Here is a 20,264-nt window from a genome sequence, read left to right as displayed (position 1 = left end):
TATGTAACAGGCCTGACAGGAGGCTCGTTTTTCACAAGCTGTTTAAAGGGCCTCAACGCTAATCTTTCCACTGGATTCTGTTTGTGTTTGTAAGATGACAACTGCATGTTTACCAAATAGCATGTCCCATGTAACGTTACACCATCACTCCACCCTCCACAACCCCCCCCCAACTCCCTTTGTGAAAATGTGTTCACTTCAAACAGAGCTCGCAGAAATATGGGAAGTGCTTTTGTTCCCAGCTAAGCGCTGTGACCACGTTTAATTCTGACCATGACAGTCACATCTGAACTTGCAATTGAAGACATGAACGCTTCAGCTATTAAAAAAAAAAAAAATCATCATTTTAAGCATGTAAAATGCATCACTGGTGGAAGCACCTGGCTGGTTTTGATGAGTCACATCAAAACACATAGACGCAAACATTTTTGGAGAAACTTCATTTAAAGGCTAACAAAAGCTCGGCTAATCTGCAACATTTATCTATCGCCAATGAAGTTTCAATGTACTTTGTTTTTTTTATATTCAAAAGCTCTTAGACAAAACACTGAATTCATGCCTGTGACACGCCCTCAATAAGAGAAACTAAAAGGAATGAAGCTTTTCAAAGAAAGAAAGAGGGGAAAAAAAAGAAGAAAAATTATCTGGTTCATGACCATGAAGATCGAATCAGCAGTTTCCGGGCAGTTTGTTCCACTTTTTGTGTGAACTGGCCAAACTTGAATCCAGTTTTTCTGGTTTTTGATGTTAATAACATACCACCATTTGTTTGTTTTTACTAACTGAATGTTCCATCAAAACTGTGAGAAAAGAATAGTTTGTTATCTGTAGGTCCTCACACACAAAAAAAGTGTTTAAAGAAGACGTTTTCTAGATACTCCGCCCTCAGAAGAATGTGAGATCTGTTTATGGAAAAAAAAAAAGTGGAAAAAAAATGTTACCAGACCAGAAACAAAAACACATAGGTGTTGTGCAAGAGGAGCGATAATTCAGATCTGCTGAGCATATAGGGAAGTACATAAGAGCTGTGTGCTGGATAGGATCTTTAAAAGATAATTATATATTTGTTAGTGCATGAAATCATGGAGTAGGAGGATGAAGTCAACGCTTGTTTGACTAGTGGTTGCTATGTTGAAGAGCTTAAAAACATCCTAGTTCTCTTTGTGTGGTTGGCTATAAATGTGGAAAATATAAAACGGATGGAAATCGCTTGATTTTTGCAGATCTTTGTAGAACAGCTTTGGTGTTTGATGTTTGAAACTATCTCATGTTACAAGTCAGACTTTCCTATGAATGCCTTTAATAGTGATTCTTCTGTACACATGGAAACTTCACTCTTGGCTCCGGTTCTGTTCTTGAAGTCTTACTCTTAAAGGGACAGATCAGCAGAAAATCACAAAATCAAAGCTGCGTGTTTTGCTATGGCTTGTTTGTCCATCGAGATCGTTTTGATGGAGATATCAGCTGTGAAAATGTTTTCTTTCCTTTGAACATAATGGCACAGATGGATGGTAAGTGCCAAAAATACATATGAAAATAACAGCAGTCTCATTCCAGATAATATGACCTGTTAAATAATAATTACAAAAAAAATACAAAAATCAACTCAAATCTTGTGAGCAGTTGTTCCTTTCTACGGTCTCAATCAACCAACCAATCACACAACAGCAACTTGATGCATGGAGTCGTGCAGGCATGTTCAAGACAGCGTGCTAAAGTTTAAACCGAGCAGAATGGGGAATAAAGGTGACTTTGAACGTGAGATTGTTGGTGCCAGAAACAGCTGCACTGATGAACTGATACACTGGGATTTTCCCACACAAAAGAGAATATCTGAAAAAGAGAAAATATTCAGTGAGAGGGAGAAAACACCAGAAGTCAGAGGAGCATGGCCGGACTGGTTTGAGGCAACAGTTATTCAAATAACCACTTGTTACTAACAAGATATACAGAAGAGCATCTCTGAAAACACGCTGATCCTTGAAGCTGATAAGCAACAACAGCAGAAGACCACACCAAGCGCTACTCATGTTAGCTAGTAAAGGAAACTAAGGCTACAATTTCCACATGCTCACCAAAATTAGACAACAGAAGATCGGAAAAATGTTAGTCTTGACTTCTGCTGTAACAGAATTTGGCATAAACAACATGAAAGCCTGGATCCATCTGCCTTGTATCAGTGTTTCAGGCTGTTGGTGCTGGTGTGAAGATGTTGAGGATATTTTCATGGCACGCTTTAAAGGGTTAGCATTGTTTAAACACAACACCCACCTGAGCGTTGCTCCTGTCCATCCTTTTGTGACCATCTACATCTGCGAACCCATCTTCTGAGGGCTGCTTCCAGCAGGAAGTATCATGTCACAAATCTCTATTAATCTCAAACTGTGTTTTTTAAAGATGACAATGAGTTTGCTGTACTCAAACAGGTCTCAATCCAATGGCGCACCTTCGGGATGTGGTGGAACGGGAAATTGGCACCATGCATGCACAATGTGCAGGTATCATGTAAAAGTAAACCAATGTTTCCAGCAGCTTTCTGAATCTATGCCACAAGACATTGAAGGGAAAATACAAGAGGAGCTGCCGTCAGCTGATGACAACACATTCAATGTTTTTCTTCCTGCACATTATTTATTCTTGAAGCTGAATGACAGACTTGAGATTTCTGCACTGGTTTAACTTTTGATGCCAATAATATCACAGACCTAACATTCAAGAGCAACAGCAGCATATCTAAACAGAGCCACATAAGGCAAAGCCACATGTTTCTAAGGCCATGCATCCAATAAGGTCTTGTTAATGGTAAATTGGATGAGTGTGTGTCCAATTCTCCATTTCCTCAGAGGTGTCTCAGCAGCAACAGCTGCTACCAATGGCAAAGCAGTGTTTTTCACACAGCCCCCTTTTCTGCAATGTGACTGGGGTCTTTCCAAAATAAGCTCATACACATGCAAAAATAGATAAATGAACATCTATTGCAAAGGGCAGCGGATTTAAAGAGAGGTCTAACCGGGGCACAGCGCTGAAAGAGATGACGGAAACATCTCATCCAAAAACGTAAACTATAAATGGGCCAATGAAGCAGTAAAATGAGAGGAGCAGACATGTCATACATACACGACACACAATATATTATATACCTGTGGGCCCTATCAACAGGAAGCTGCTCTTATGACACAATGTGACTCAAGACGGGTCATTCATTTTATGCAAAATGTTCCTCTATTTGTGGCCATAGCTCAATTTTGCAGCTTCAGGATTTGCTTATAATAACTTTTCTTGCTACATTTAAGGCGGACGTCAACTGGTGTAGCTGAAAGTATGTCACAGTCTAAATCCGTCTGCTGTTAAGCTCTCATGAAACACTTGCTCCAATGTGCCTTGTGTGGTGTATAATTTTGTGTATTTCTTTGCAGGTTTTTAAAGGTTTCAACTCATAGCTCCTCCCTGCTGATCCTGTGTCACATAAGTGGTGATAGACTGGATTTATGACTGGTAGATCAATATTGTTGCCTGATATGTGTCTGAGCCAAGTCACAGGAAGAATTTACAACTATACTGACATGGTGACCATATATTTCAGACATGAGTATCGTGTAGTCTGGCTCTGAAGAAAAAAAGATGGTGCCACTGGACTTCAAACTGCACAAATATGTGAGAACAAACCGTGCTACTTGCATCTACATATAAAAACCATGATACTCTACTGCAGTTTCTCTTTACCTATGTTGCATTGACATCATCTGTCAGGTGATATAAAAGAGTACACTGACAGTTATGCTTCTCAGTGTAATTACACTGTCGAAAAGTTTGTATTAAATATACCACTTGAGTGACTATCGCTGAGTCAGTTCTCCTCTTTTGCACTTTGGGTGTTCTCAAGGTCCTGCGTGCCAGTTCTGAGTAGATGTACTCTTCCAGGATCGTAATCTCCCAAGGTCCATTGTCTGAATTCTGTTAACCAGCTGAATGTAACTAATTTCGCTACCTGGAATTGTTGAGTTACTCTCTAAGATATTGTTAGGTCTTTATTTTAAATAAAAACTACCTTAGTGTGGTTGTTAATGTGAATTTTTTCTTTTGTGTTATAAATCAACTCAGGTGAAGAAAAGATTTTTTAAGTATTCATTACCACGTGAAGTTGTTTTCAGTGGTTCAACCAGATTGGTTTTAAAGAATGAGTAAATATGTATTTGTTACTTCACTATTACTATTACGTTCAAACAACAAGCTCCCATGACAAATCAATTTTTTGTGTTTTCTCGCTTGATGTCACAAGGAAATTTTTAAACCGCAGAAGCAAGTACATGGCTAAGTAAGCTAATCTACAGAAAACCCCAACAACATGTTCTTTTTTTTCCCTAATAAGACCAAGATGAAAGGTTTTACGTGTTAAAGATGCCCATTTCATTTCCACTCTTGACGTTATGAAAAAATCCTTAGATTAAGAGTTTTTAGCTTGCTAACCAGGATTGAAATGAATCATGGTCATACAAAAGACTTGATTGGGATTTTTTTTTTATACACACACACACATATATATATATTCTGCTTGATGTCACAAGGAAATTTTTAAACCGCAGAAGCAAGTACATGGCTAAGTAAGCTAATCTACAGAAAACCCCAACAACATGTTCCTTTTTTTCCCTAATAAGACCAAGATGAAAGGTTTTACTTGTTAAAGATGCCCAGAAGCACTAGCATCAACGAGCTAAGTAGCGGGCATGCTAACTAGCAAGTAACCACAAATAAAATTGTCATCAAAACTGCTTCACCTGATTTTCTTTTCCCAACTGCACACATTGGAAACAAATACACAGCTACCTATTTATACTGTTGATTGTGTGTGAACAAAATGGATGTAGTCACCATCCATCCATGACGTCAGCCGCTGGTTAGCTGGTCCTGACTCGAAGCCTCGAGCTAAGACAAGCGAGGGCTGCATTTGACTACTCTAAACCATACCCTATAAAGCTCAATAGTGATCCCCCGCGTTTTTATGGGCTGTGGTTCTCGAAATGATTCATTTCCACTCTTGACGTTATGAAAAAATCCTTAGATTAAGAGTTTTTAGCTTTGAAACAAGCTAACCAGGATTGAAATGAATCATGGTCATACAAAAGACTTGATTGGGATTTTTTTTTTATACACACACACACACACACACACACACATGTATATATTCCGTAAATTCCACCCCAAATTCACGATTCAAGATAATCACAGATTGATATAAATATTAACTAATTCAATCTTTTTCATTACTGTGTGTTCTGCTATAACAATAGGTTTAAATATCTTTTGTAGTATCTAGTGTGTTTAGTGAAGAATAGCTTTGTTATTGCTTTCTACAATCACTGCTTGGTTGGTTTCAATTTCTGATTGTGGGTAGAGTAGTTCTTCTCCACAACATTGTAAGTACAATGCGAAAAACGTGGCTAGTAACTTGTGGTTTCTACAGGAGCAGAATTTATGTTCTGTTTTGGTCTCCACCAGTTGCTTGGTGTTCAGCGGTAAATGATGCCATGTCGAGCCAGAAATGATCCTGGAGACACAACCAAAACAGGCCAGTTAAAGCCAAAAAATCGAGGCAAATAAAGGCTAAAATGGAAAGAAGTGGAACTGCAGAGTTTAGTCAGCAATAATAAGTTCATCATTATGACTGTCTAGTTGATCCACATTATCCTTTGTTAAAATTAAAATCCTGATAATGATGGCTTAATTCTTCTTTATTTTTCCACTCCAATAAATCAACATTTGCCAGTTAGTTTACAGTAACTCATATGTGGCTTTACAGTAACAGGAAGCAACAAAGGTAGAGACAGGCAGAGCAGACCAGGAACACTGTTTGTTTCAGTGACATGTGCCTGGAGGCAGTTTTGGCAAAGGGATGTGGACTTAACTGAAATGTACTGTGGACACTTTCTCACTGTACCCACGTTTGAAGTCGTAACACATGGCGCTGTGGATGCTCTTTCATGTCAGCAGTCGTCGCACAAAGTGCATACAGTGCAAACACTCAAGACAACCAATCTCGTGTGCCTTCGTTGGCCTTACTGATCTAAAGTTTTCTGTGGATTTCACACCTTTACTTTACCTCAGTGCAGTACACTCAAAGTGAGAACTGACACGATTATGCACATCAACACCTTTTTTTTCAGCTGCACCTAAAAGAGTACGAATCTATATCTCACACTATAAGTACCTGCTCTTTTGACATTTTAGGCTAATTTTGTAAATGCACTTGAACGCGCACGATATTTACTCTTCACTACAGCGCATGTGTTCATGTGACCACACTTTCCGTTAAGCTTTAAATGTGGCTACATCCCTGCTTATGCATGCACTAAATGAGTTTCAGCCATGTGATTGGCGGATTAGCTATTTGCTTTAATGAGCTACAGGTGTCCCTAATGAAGTGGCAGGTATGTGTATATACAGTAGATTGTGTTATCTGTTAGTTGCCCTAATCAGCTGGCATTTCTCTGAAGTGCATGGATATTCTCAAATGTTAACTTAGTTTGTGAATACCATGCTGTCAGTCAGTTTTCCTGGGACTGATATTTAACATGCTGCACATTTTTTCTTGCTTTCTGAGCCTTCTGTGTGGTTACAGTGGCTGACCTTTATTATTATTATACTTTATTCTCATTATGCATGTTCACCCACTTTGGTTTCATGGTTAGCTGCTAGCTAGTCTTTTTCTCTCCCAGCTCTCCCTCGTTGTCTTTTGCTGCAGGATTGGGGAACAGGCAGGCAGTGAGTGCAGGATAGGCAAATCTCCATAAATCCTTCCACAGTGGCTACCCTCTTCTGACTACACTGTACAATATCTGTCTTCATCTTACGAGTGCACAGGCCCAGCCACCTGCTTTTCCTCTGCTCAACCCCCCTCCCACCCCCCACGCTTTGTGAACTTAATAAAAGCTGCCATTAAGCAGCGCTTCATCTGTTTGGGCCCTAATCTGCCTTATAGGCATCATGTGACCACATATGCAGTGCACACCTGTCGTGTATGTTCCCATCTCAACTGTTGCCTCTCCACGCTGCTCACACACACACACACACATACACTCACTCAACCTGTTCCTGGCATATCAACCAAATGCTTGTCAGTGTTGCCTGGCACAATAACACACACACAAACACACAGTTGAGGCTTATAAAACATAAAACTCGAGGTTGTTTTGTGTGAAAGCAGAAGGTATGAATCTGCTCAAAGATGTGTCATACACATGTTTTTTCTTTTTTTTTTTTAATTCAAAAACACACTGACACCGGAAACAGGCCTATAGTTATTCAGTATGGGTTTTTTTATTTCACTGAGTGAAAAGCTCAATGTTTGCATAAGACATGCAAAAACATAAATATAGAACAATGAAGATGAACAGCACTGTATCCAAGTGGAAATAAGCAACACGACGAGAATGAATAGTAGCGCTGAGGGCAACAAATTCAAGTAGAGACTTTTTAAAAAATTGCTTCATTGTCTACTTTTCATATAAAACGTCTCATAAATCGAGCCAAATTGAACGCTAACGGGAGATGGCTTTTAGTCCAAAAGTGCAATATATTTTACAAAGTCTAAATTGTTGCTCTGTTTATCCACTACTCTGCAGTAAGAAGGCTGCTTTCATATTACATTTTTCCAGCAGTGGAAATACATCTCTGTTTACCCCCCCACACACACATTTTTTATACCATCCTTTTTACTCTGTTAATTAAAACAGTAAAACGATCTGTCGTTTCAGCAGCAGCCTATGCAGGATTTGGAGGTCGTTTCCGTCTGGTTTTTGTGTAATATAATTTTCATGTTTATTCTTTTTTTTTTTTTTTTCCCTGGTAGATTATATACAGGATACCAGCTGGCTGACAGATGGTGATGCCTTTACCCGTGCTTTTTTTTCTCTTTTTTTATTAAAAAAAAAAAAACATCACAAGGAAGAGAAGGAGGAAGGACAGGAACAGCTGTAGACGAGGGGACAGACAGAGTCACTGGCCACTGGGTGACATGAAGGATTGGGAGGAGACACCAGCACATGGCTTAAAGAGAGAAAAAAAAAAGTAATAATAATAAATGTGCCCTGTTACCAGTGAGCAAGACACAGAGAGCCATCTTGTTAGCAGTAGCAGACCTCTAAATCTCAGTAATGGTCCTCGCTTTGATCCTGTTCTCACACCAGAATGTGAAGAATGAACAACCCTGACAACAAATATTGTTGATTCCTCTACCTGCATGAATGCAGATGTTTTTTCTTTCTTTTTATGTGTGTGTTTTCATCTATTTTGGTGAAAAAAAAGTTGAGTTTATAGAGGAACAAGCAGGAAAATGAGGTTATGGATTGAACTGCAGGTTTGAGTAGGTGGGGCAGAACAGTCACAGCTTATCAGTCTCTCTCAGTAGGACACACACACACACACACACACACTTCAGTAGTATCACTGACACAGAGGGGAAAAAAGGAGTGCTGCTTTTGCCCTGCTGTTGTCCAGCAGCAGCAGCTTTCCCCCTACACGTGACTAAAAATGACCTCAGGCTGAAGCATTACCAATCATGCGTCATAATAATTACAGCGTCTTTATTTTCTTACTTTTTTTTTCCTTTTTTAACAAAATTTCACACCCACACACACACCTGCACACACACTAAACTGAATTCAAGTACACAACATCTCCCAGCCCCTGCAGTTATCTCAGCAAATGAAGAGAAAACAAAACAAACGTAGTAAATGCCTCTGCTCTGCAACAGAGTCCCGGGAGACAGTTCAGTCTGCGCCCACAGCAAAGTAAATACAAACCAAGATTTTCAGTTAATGAGAGGGATTGGAGGGGTGGGTGTGTGTGTTTGTGTGTGTGTGAGCGGGGGGTGGGGGGTGGGGGAATCATGCACAGAAAAATGACAATGAATCAAATGAATCAATAAATAAGAGAGAAACATCCATGAATGAATTCAAATCAGTGTATTTTTAGTTTGAGAGAAAAGAAATAAAATATACGGCAAGTAACGGCATCCCGCCGCCGCTATAATATGAACAACTTCTAATTAAGAGAGGTCACGCACACAAGCAAACTATGATGAGGCTATTTGAATTTTTAACTTTTTATTATTCATTTCTCCTTTTTTACCGTTTTCTTTTTAAAGGAAGCTGTTCATCAAAGAGCATTTTGTTCATATATAGTCATTTTTTACAGAGGAAAATACTGTACAACCTTATTTTTTTTCTTCTTCTTCTTCTTCTTCTCAAAACAATATCTGGAGGAATATCATCTACACACATTATTTATCCCTATATTGTGATCATTTATATCCAATGCTAAGCTCAGGAGATAATTCATGATCAGTGTGTCCACTCCTCAGTCGTACATATTCGCTCAATAAAAACCAGAGGGTGGTTTAGACAGGTTTATAATTTAGTACTACAGTAAGTGAGCATTGCTATGAACTCCTTAAGAATTAATTGAAATCACAGTCCGTATTAGTGTTTCATACAGGGGCGCCGTTTCCCCGACGCACCGCGTTTCCTTCCTTTTTTTTTATGTTGTCGTTGCTTTTTTCCTTTTTTTTAAAATTCTTGTACTGTCCAATCACAGAAGAAGCAAAAAATAAAAACCAATCTTTAAATAAACCACAGAACAACAGTTCTTTGTCACACTAACATCTATTTGTGCATCAAAGCAAAAAAAAAAAAAAAAAGTGAACTAAAACAACATCTTTAAAGCAAATTCCCTGTTAAAAGATATATATCATTCTTTTTTTTCCTTTTTTTTCATTCCCCAGACGGTAAAAATGAACCTAAAAAGTGCAATAACACTCTAAAAATTTCTCATTTGGAAGGTCACATAAATATTAAATAAAAACCATTACAACAGGAGCTCAACCACAGCCATAGTGAATGGAAAACAAAAATGCCGTTTTTTTTTTTTCAGTTTTTTTTTTTTGTGAGACATTTTCGGTCTGTACAGTTTCAACATAAAACACACTCCCTGACACTTCCTCTATATCCCACCCCTACCCCACCCCGACCCCTCCCGCTGCTGCATCTGAGTGACTCATCATTTCCTCTGGTCAGTCTTGAAGCCCCCACCCGCCCCTCCAACAACCAAACATCCCCCGCGTGACTTGCCGGGCGTTAATCAAGACCTCTCCGGCTTACAGAACGATATGCTTCCGACTATAACAACACAACAAAAAGGACAATTTTTTTTTTAATGCAAAGATGCAAATGGTAACAAAAATATTTTTTTTTAAATATACTTATGACTTATCTATCATCATGGTCAGCTAATAGAAAAGTGCACTACCCACGCACAAACTTGATTCCTGCACATTGGGGCTAAAAATTACAAAGGTTTAAGCTTGGAGTCGGTGCTAGTTGAAAACACTTCTAGCAGAATGTCAGAGAGAACTGTCGAGGTTGGCGGCTTGAAAGGACGCCTGACTGCAGCTGAGACCGACCGAACAGCTACAGGTCGAGTCCACGTATCATTGAGAACAAAGGAGAAAAAAAAATACCAAAGAGATGGGAACAAGCAAAATGTAACCCCTTTCTCTCAGTGTCTAATAATAATAATAATAATAATTAATAATAAAATAATACAGAAAAAAGATCAAACGTTTGAAACACATCCTTTTCCCTTAGTGATTCATGTCCCTTTTTCTATGTATCCACGGCTCTGCAGTTCATGTCGCCTGTGCCAGCAATTTCCTTTGTATATTATCTTCCACACACACGCGCACGCACGCACACACACACACTTACATATATAGTTATATAGAGAGATTTGTTTTTGTTTTTCTAACGTGTTTTTTTTTTCTTTTTTGTCCACACACAAAAAAAGTGAAAAAATGAAAATAAATTAAAGTCAAACATGCACGCACACAAAAAGACTGATGTGTAGTAAAATGCTTTACATTGCTGTCCCATGTGTGAAACAGGGCCCTAACTCTGTGTGTCTCCATTCGTAATCTTTTTTTTCCTTTAATGCATAATTGAATTAATAATGTTGGTCATCTTGTAAACATCATAATAAATCGTTTCGGGCCATCATTCTCGCCACGCTCTCGTTGTTTTTTGTCGTCGTCCGAAGTCTCTCGACATGATAAATGAGGCCACTTTCATTTTTCGTTTATTCATAGTACACAGAATTTTTCTGCAGTTCTTAAACTCAGTTTGGTTGTTTTTTTGTGTTTTTTTTTTGTTTTTTATGGGTCAGCATCTTCTTGCTTTTCCAGTTGGGAAGCATCAGTGTGGTTAACGGAAGCATCGAAACTCTGGCCATTGTCTTTTTCGCCGTCAGGCTCCGCCATCGAATCATCGTTTGAGTCAGTGTTGAGATCGTCCTCTGCCTCCTCTTCCTCCTCATCCTCCTCCTCTTCTTCGTCCTCTTCCTCCGCCTGCACCTCCTCCTCTGGTGACATGTCATCTTCGGCCTCCCCGGATGTTCCCGTGGTGTCGTCCTGAGCTGCCGGTAGGCCCAGCTGGGTTGAGAGGTTGTGGGCTGATCGCGCTGCGTCGTGGTGGATCTTCTTGCTGAGGTCCAGGGAGTCGCTGAGGCCCAGACCGGCGGCGTTCTTCAGGAAAAACAGTGAGCTGCTGGTGTCTGTGCCCAGGTTGAGGGAGCTGTCCAAGTTGATGGAGGATGGCGGGTATGAGTGGTTATAGTCAGAAGCAATGCCGCCTGTCTGGTAGATCATGGAAGGAGTACTGGTGTTGATGTTGTGGGACAAACCGTGGAGGCCACCGTGTGAGGAAGTAGACAGACCCATGGAGGATGGAGGGACTGCCGCCACATTTCCTCCCAGGTGGTGCGCCGCTTCCTGCTTCGGCGACACAGACGGAATCTCGCCTCGCTCCTGCTTCTCATGCTTTCTCTTGTGGGAATCCATCTGGGACATGCCAACCACTGTGTGCTTACACTCGGGGAAGGTGCAGTGGAAGTGTGAGCACTTGAGCTTATACTTGCAGTCAGGAACCTCGCAGTCCGCGCTGGAGCTGAACTGGCAGAAGCCAGCAGCGCTGATCACGTCTTGCTTGCCGTGGTGCTTGCGGTGGGCCGTCACCTTGGTGCTGTCGGTGCAGCGGAAACCACAGCGCAGACAGTGGAAGTGGGTGCTGTTGCCTGAAAACTGGCAGTCAGGAAAGTTGCAGCTGAGCGAAGACTTGAAGCGCTTGAAGTCGTCCAGGACCAGGTTGTCTACGCGGTCGTGGTGCTGGGCGTGCTTGTACATGTGGGTGCGGCCGCAGAACTTGTAGCCACAGTTCTCACGAGTGCAGTGGTAGTGGGTGACCTTTAGAGAAAACTGGCAGCTGGAGTCCTTGCAGTTCTCGTAGAGGTCGTAGCGCCGGAATCCGTCCAGCATCATCCCCTCGTCCAGCATCTTACGTGACGATGCGGTCTTTCGGCGCTTGCCAAACGGGGACATGTCCTCGATGATCCAGAAGCGCTTCTTTGCACCAGTGGCCGTGGGAATGGAGATGGTGTTGCCTAAAAACAAGAGATAAGGACATTAACAAAAATAATCCTAAATAAATAATAAACTCCACAGACTTACAAACAAGTGACTGTCCTGGTTAAAACCCTAATGTCCGACCCCGCTCAGCCAGAAGTTGTTCACAGCTGAGTAAGCACAGCTAGCCACTAGTTTTTTAATCCCTAATTTCCAGAATGATTAAAGAAGGAGGAGGGGGGGGATGATAGATTGACTGTAAGACATGACACTTTTACAGGGTGTCTCGGGCCCCCAAAGAGAGGCGGAGCTGGGAGTTTTAACCAACCCTCTTATCTCCATGTTTGTTTTATGAGGGGCACCCACCTTTTTGCAACACCCTGGGGTCACTGCTAATGATGTGCTCCCTGTTCTGCAAGACAGGAAGCGGTGGGCCTCGATAAAACTTGGGGCAAGATTAAATAAGAGCTTGCTGATGCAGCCTTGTTAATGGAAGCTAAACAGGGCCCAGGGTTCACAGAACAGGTGCCAAATTTACTGCTGTCTCTTGCTAAATCCTAGTGATACTAAAAGGGAAATTACGCACAAAGGTGCAAGTCAAGTGATTACAGACATTTTTTTTTTCCTGTTACTGTACCCACACAGTAAGCATGCAAGTTTCAGCATTTCAACACATATGTTTTTGCATGCTTTCTTTTTTTTTTTTTCAGTCTTTTCATAACAACAGTACAGAGTGAGAAAGGCTGGATCACACAGTTAAATGCTGCACAGGACTCAGTAATTGAGAATGACAGCTGCAGTGTTGGTTTGCGCCGGGGATAAGTACCTGCAGCATCCTGCACTATAGGGACGTCATTTTTAACCGGAGACGGAGTGGCAATGATGGGGCTGAAAGCTGGTGTGTTGGTTGGCATGACAACACTCCGAGTGGCTCCCAGAGAGGCGCTGAGCAGAGAGTATGACAGACAGGATGGAGAGAGGAGGTATGGGAGTGAGGGGAGAGGGGGTCGGAGGAGAGCAGGAGAGAGGGATGGGGCCTGGGACTGCAGGCCAGGCTGAAGAGCGGAAGGAGGAGGAGGAAGAGGAGGTGGCGGTGGTGGTGGTGGTGGAGGAGGAGAGGAAGAAGGAGGTGCATTCTGGGTAGCGCTAGTGTCAGCAGGGGTGGTAGGAGCAGAAGTGGTGGTGGGGCAGCCTTGTCCTGGAGAGACAGGTTGACCAGAGAGGGTGAAGGACAGGCAAGAGGGAGAAAACACACACAGACGGGAACAAAGACAAACACGGGGGCCACATCGCACACACGCACACACACACACACACACACACACACACACACACACAGAGGGATGGGAGGCAAAAAGGGAAAGATAAAAGATAAGAGAATGATACAAAATGAGGCCCATTCAAGACAAAGTAACCCAGCCAAAACAACAACGATGAGAGTAGTGGATATTTCTGGCAACACATGGAGAAATGTGAAAATCAGAGACAGGCTAAGATTTAGGAAAAAATATAGAGGAGAACCCGTTTATTCAATAAGTTTGAGGGAAAAGAGGCTGTTTCTCATTTCCTTTCTCCCAAAACTCCAACCACTAAAAGTGCTAAAGTAGACATAAAGCCACAGGGATGATCTCTGGCCAGAGGAAAATGTAATAAGCTACATACAGTGCAATATCTCAAACCACTGATGTACAAAATGGAGGTTTTATGAGGATGACCGGGCAAACTGGAAACTGTCTTGTCCACAGCTCCCAACATAAGAATATAGCATTGTCATCAACCACATATATTATAACTAATGTGTATATTGATTGCAAGTCAGAGTCGTGATTGGAGGATGCATGAGATGACGATTTGCTGGCTTTCTGGGTGACGTGTGGGCTGAGTGAAACGTGATGTTCAACGAGTAGAAAACCTTTGTGGACAACACCTGTGGACTAAACTGTGCTAAAGGCCTTACATGCTGACGTGTCAGAGTCTGAGTCACGTGGGCTTACCTGCCGGAGAGCTGTCATTGCCCACAGGTGTGCTGGTGCAGCTTCGGTCCTGGTTAGAGGATTCGGAGGAGAGGCCCAAGGGGCTGCCTCCTCCACCCATGTAGTCCATGTAGTCATCATTCTCATCCATGATGTTGGAGAAGTTGGAGCTGATGCCAGGCTGGCTCGTTATGGACCCGTGCACCATACCCGATGCCTGCTGCTGCATCTCATCCGCCCTGCGGCCGAGTGACATCACCTAAAAAACAAAACAAAATTTTAAAAAAAGCTTAAAAAAATTATCACACAAAGACTTACGAAACAAACATCTTGAGTTATAAAGAGTCATCAGCGGAGGTGTTGGCTCTTGGCATCCAACCAAGCATTTCAAGACGTCAGAAGTATTTTTTGAAAGAACGAACTTCATACTTTTGTCATTATATGAAGGCCAAAACAAAAAAAACAGTGTGAACAGAACTAGAAAATCCACATTTATATCCACAAAGGCTCCATCCCGCACCTACTGCAGAGGTTAACTGAGGAAATTGCGTGTAAAAGAAACTTCATCAAAAGAATGCCATGAGTGATTTGTTATTGACTGGTATGACAGGATATGAGCGGCACTCTCTTTTTTACAGAACATCACGTCTTTGTTAGTCTTTCCTTGAATATGACTCAGAAAAAGGAAACAGAATGTTAAAAAAGAAATAGATATACAACAAAAAAACCCCGACAAAACCGACTAAACCAGGTACACAAGTTACAAAGACGGCGCAACCACCAGTACGCTAACAGCTGTTGTTATTCATGACCTTAAAAAGAATAAAAGAAAGACTAAATCGAAACGAGAAAGGACTTCCGCTGCTTAACATTTGTTTTTACACTTCTTTAAATGTTTTTATCCCTATTTTTCTCTTCATTTTATGATATTGGGAGATTTTAAGAGCAGTCCTTAATGGATGGGGAGCTTTTTTTTCCATCTTCTTACAGCAAAAACCACAAACAATGGTGTGTTTGTGAGAACATAAAATTTAGATGAAAAACACAGACACACAGACAGACAGACAGATGCTTTATCAATCCCATGAGGGAAATTAGCAGAATAATAAAAGCAGAACTGCAGATCAGCAGAACAACACAGTGAATATGGGAGGAAAAAAGATCTGTGCCCTATACGTCTGAATGTATAGTGAAAAAAGAAAGACCGATATAATAATATGCCCAGTTGGTAGTGCAATGCCGTGTTTAGGTAAGAGAGGTGAGCTGATATGCAGTGTTATTTAAAAAAAAAAGAAATGAGTTTCCCGAATGCTGAACAATATCGAGCCCTTCCTCTGTTTTTACAGTGTAAATGAGCAAAAACAACAATATGTAGTAGAGTAGTAGTAGAGTAGTTAAGAGAAAGTCTATTCACTGTTTAATCTCCCAGGAAAAGGGTGTGTGCTTTGTTAAAATATGTTTGAGTAAACTATTCAACACAGGCTTCAGACCGTTGAGATGTTTAGCCTGTATTTTTATAATACCGCTTTTCAAAATGTATCACATGTCGCCGTTGGCGTGCTTGTACCTGGGATGGGGCTCTGTCAAAGTTCTTCCCCAGCATCCGCCTCATGTGCTTGCGTGCGTGTGAGGTCATCTGGTGTTTGAGGAGGAAGGAGAACTGGCAACCCTCGCGGATGCAGTGGAAGTGGCTGTTGACTTGGTTATACTTACAACCTGCAGGATAAAAAAGAATAAAGTAAGAGCTTAATTTATCTTTGGCTCCCGGTGCGGCGTCCAAAAAAAGGCTCCCCGCGCCACACGCAATATTATCAGTGTGACGGCGTCGCGATACATCAAACACCAAGTGAAATATTTTTAGGGTTTTTTTAATTTCATGATATAGCTGTGACAAAAGAGGGATCGGGTTTCAAAGTGTTTCGGAGTGTACATGTAGGAGGAATATTAGATCACTCGGGTGTCATACTGAGCAAGTCAAGGCTTCTGTGCACTAAACCTGTGGAGCTCTTTTATTACACTGACATGCTTTATTCAATTAGGAATTTACATAAATAAATTCTCATTTTCTGTGGGCCAATAATGCACACACCCCTGCAAACCAAAGTAAATATACAATTATTCCCATATTAAATTCATTTTTCAAAGTATCTCCATTGTCATTTTCCCCCCTTTTGTTCTCCGCTGTGGTGTTGTCTGCTCTATATTCTTCTGCTCTTTTCCAGTGTTTTAACCGGTCTAGCTCTAATTGCTTTATGATTTCAAATTAAATGAATGTGCCGTTTTGTGCCTGTTAATCAAATACCATTATATAAAAGCAGGCAGAAATAATTGAAAGAGTAACATGCTGGGCAGGTGCTAGCATGTCAGTAACCATGGCACCCACTTTAAGAGAAAAAAACATGTCTGTGTCATCAAATAGCTTTTGCACACACAACGCTTTAAACACGCAAAGTTGAGCAAATAACAGTAACCCCCCGTGACACGGGAGGGCCTTTTGTGAGACAGAAACCAGGTAACATCAGCAGCGGTGCTCAGTTTAATGTTGCTGCCATGGATACTGGCAACCCATCAATTCTTTATAACTGGAGAGCTAGCAGTGGTAATCCTTTCTGTTTTTTTTCCCCTCCAGCCCAAACAATACACTTGGCAGATCAGGCTGGGGACAAAAAACAGCTGTTTAGGGCCTGGTTTTGTTTGCTTTGTTTCTGCGCTCTGAAAAGCTTGTGTAACCGCCTGAAAAAAACAGATCACTTTTAATTCATTTCTGTGTGATGGCAGCGGTGGCTGTGAGGCGCAGCTTCACAACACAAACAGGCTAAACCAGACAAGCCAGATAATTAACAAACACAAACCTAATTGCTCATTTCTGACAGGGGCAAAAGAAAGAAGAAAACAACCTGGATGTGATTGCCCTCTTTGACATTATTGCTCATATAGCACGGGCAAGGCTACCTCTGGGACTCGAGGTGCCATTGTGAATATGCAAAACGCGCCAACAAAAACCTACGAGGCAGACTTGTTTCATGCTTCTTAAACCACTCGCAATGCATGACACCGTGTTTGCCAACACTGGTCTCTCTCCCTTTGTAAACACGGGGAATATCCTCTTGCAACAGACAACACAAATTAGTCTACATCTTTCTCAACGTAACACCTTTAATCCTCACATCTCTCCTGGCAAAGTATTTTTTAAAAGCCGCTCAGGTTGACACAGCTTGATGCGAGGCAAAGACAGCGAGACACAAAACTTTTACAGGATCAGAAGTTTTTTTCTTTTCCAGTGTTTTTTTCCTTACCCAGCCTCCCGCACTCCTCCCTCTTGGTGAAATATTTGAAGCCATTAGCGGCGCGACGCTCTGCCTTCTCATGCTTCTTGATGTGCCACGGCAGCTTGGTGGTGATGTTAGTGACAAAGAAGCAGCCGGGCCGCAGACAGTGATAGTGGCCCCTCATTCTGAACTCGCAGTGCTGCAGTGGAGACACATAATTTCCAATTTCATGACTCAAATGTCGTGAATGTTTGAAAGCCAGAGGAGCTGATTAATTTTTATTTGATCCTTCTTTGTGTGCAAAGTTTAAGCGAACACTACACACAGTTCCTTCCCCCAAAAAAAGAAGAAGGAAAAAAAACATAATCAACACCTCGCAGTCTTTTCCTCTCCGGTTATTTGGTACAATTACTTTGCTTTTCCAGGCATCCCACAAACACCCCTCCGCTCTAACATGTCTGTACACCACCATCTGTTTGCGAGGCCCAGATCCCAAAGGACCGGGCCAAATAAGATCTTCTCAGTTCAGGAGAAGGGTGGGAGGGTGGGAGGGGGGGGGGGGGGGGGGGGAGAGAAGAAGGAGAAGGAGGGGGGGGGGCTTTTTGTGAGAGGGGTGATTTTCGACACATTAATGAATTCATTTAAACGGTTTTCCAAATACGGGCTCATGAGAGCAGGCAGGGGCTGCCATTTAGGTTTCATTTGCGAAGCATTCCCCTGATTTTTGCCCTATTCCAGACAGCCTTGTTTACTGTGCAAGTGACAATGATTTATTGGGTAATATCAGCTAAATTGGCCTTTTCTGAGAGGAGAATGCGGCAGTCAAAATGACATCATTGACATATAAACAGGCATTACTGGGGTGAGTCGACTGTCTTTCTCAGCAGAGATGGAAGACGGCGAGCAGTGGTTGTGAAAGCCTTGAGTCAAATAACCTCAAATACTGGTCTAATAGATAGCATACTTCATGCTTAGAAACCTCTGGGAGATGACAGTAGGTGATTCAGCTCCTGGCTGAGTTATCAAGCCACACTCACCTGGTTGGGACAGAGACACTGAAGAGAGTAGTAGGAAAACTGGTCGCGGACGTTGACCAGGTTGTTGTTCGGGTTGATGTGGTCCAAGCAATGGGATTCTGCCTTTCCAGAGGTCTTGCACACATACTTGCAATTTCCAAACAAGCAGTGGAAGTGGAACTTATTGGAGTATTTACAGTCAGTAGCCAAACATGGATCACTGCATGGGGAGGAAAAAAACAGAGAAGATATCGTTTAATCAACTTGTGGAGAGTAAGAAGAAAAGCAGGGCGCTGTGTATGAAACCCAGAGGTTTCCACATACTTTTCTTGGAACTGCAGGAAACCAGGTTTGACTTGTGGCTTAGCATTCTCCAGAGAGGTGGTGGCTAGAGGGGAACTGGATGGCAGGTTGGGCATTGATGCTGGCATCTGAGGGATGCTGCCCGTCAGCTGCTTCCAGGCCAGCAGGGAGGGGGGAGGAGAGCTGTATCCGCCAGAGGAGGAGAGGTGTGCAACATCCATGGAGGGGTTGTTGGCCATAGAGACGGGGGCAACAGGCTGCAGCTGGGCGCCCTCACCGGAGTCCTTGCCCTCACCGAACGAAGGCTCCGACTTCACTTTCAAGGTGGCTCGGAGGTGGAAGCTGAAAAACAAGATGGAAGCTCTTTTTTATACCGATCGATAAAAGCCAAAAACTAAAATGCAGAGAGCGAGGGTAGCGTGACACTCACTTAGCATGTTTTATAGCCCCATCCACAGTGCTGAAGAGGGCACCGCAGTCCTCTACCAAGCAATGAAAGTGAACTTTGTGAAGGAAGTCGCACTGAGCTTCACAGAAGTCATCCGTGTCAAACCTTAACAGAGACAGATAAGAAAAACTGTAAATTTACTGCTGTTTAAGGAAAACGCAACCTATGAGGACACCTGGCTCAACTCTTCACCTGACGGTAAATGTCTGCGGTCCGTCATACTGTAACCAGCGCACTGTCATTTCCAATTCCTGCAAGAACGTGTTCTCTATTTTTCGGGGGGGGGGGGTTTCCACTGATACAGTATGTGAGGAATAGTATTTACAGGAAAGACCTTCCAAGGACGTGCACTACTTTTTAACACTCTGACTGTTTTCTCACTCTCATAATGAATCCAGTGTCTCTATGCGCTTCCTGTGTATGTGTGTTGTTGTTGTTTTTTATACCTGCGGAGGTATGTCCTCCAGATCTCGGTGGCTTTTTCTGCCAGGGGCCTCTTCAGCACTTTACTGAGATACTGTGCTGCCTCTGAGGAGTCACCACCCTCACCTGCCTCTAGCTCTGTCTTCAGGTTCATTGCATTGAAGAGGGCAGGGTTCACCTGTGACATCTACAAAAAAAACAGCACAAAAACCACCAGGCGCTGGGTTAGCTGGGCACTTTCGTATGTTAGTGAGAGTATGAGAATGAATTCTCTTTCTCTCTCTCTCACACACACACACACACACACACACACACACACACACACACACACACACACACACACACGGTTTGGCGAAGCTAAAAAGGGCAGCCAGATTTACAAAC

At 42.2% G+C, this 20,264-nt stretch overlaps 1 protein-coding gene across 5 annotated transcripts in view; it reads right to left on the bottom strand.

The window, feature by feature from the left end:
- Positions 1-7,745: 7,745 nt before the first annotated feature.
- casz1 (castor zinc finger 1) overlaps positions 7,746-20,264 on the bottom strand; it is a 75,824-nt gene continuing 63,305 nt past the window's right edge. For 3 of the 5 annotated variants that reach the window (XM_005478216.4, XM_005478214.4, XM_005478215.4), the window contains exons 11-19: positions 19,904-20,067; positions 19,440-19,562; positions 19,031-19,351; positions 18,728-18,926; positions 17,718-17,889; positions 15,989-16,137; positions 14,443-14,680; positions 13,275-13,646; positions 7,746-12,486 (exon numbers count right to left, since the gene is read on the bottom strand). In XM_005478216.4, the coding sequence (XP_005478273.1) occupies positions 11,204-12,486; positions 13,275-13,646; positions 14,443-14,680; positions 15,989-16,137; positions 17,718-17,889; positions 18,728-18,926; positions 19,031-19,351; positions 19,440-19,562; positions 19,904-20,067 (3,021 nt within the window). In that variant the 3' untranslated portion in view covers positions 7,746-11,203. The remainder of the gene's footprint in view (positions 12,487-13,274; positions 13,647-14,442; positions 14,681-15,988; positions 16,138-17,717; positions 17,890-18,727; positions 18,927-19,030; positions 19,352-19,439; positions 19,563-19,903; positions 20,068-20,264) is intronic. The other 2 variants (XM_005478219.4, XM_013271134.3) reach the window with 1 other exon arrangement.

The sequence above is a fragment of the Oreochromis niloticus genome, linkage group LG20 (assembly GCF_001858045.2).
Source record: "Oreochromis niloticus isolate F11D_XX linkage group LG20, O_niloticus_UMD_NMBU, whole genome shotgun sequence".
Lineage (NCBI taxonomy): Eukaryota > Metazoa > Chordata > Actinopteri > Cichliformes > Cichlidae > Oreochromis > Oreochromis niloticus.
This window is presented reverse-complemented; position numbering and strand designations above follow the sequence as displayed.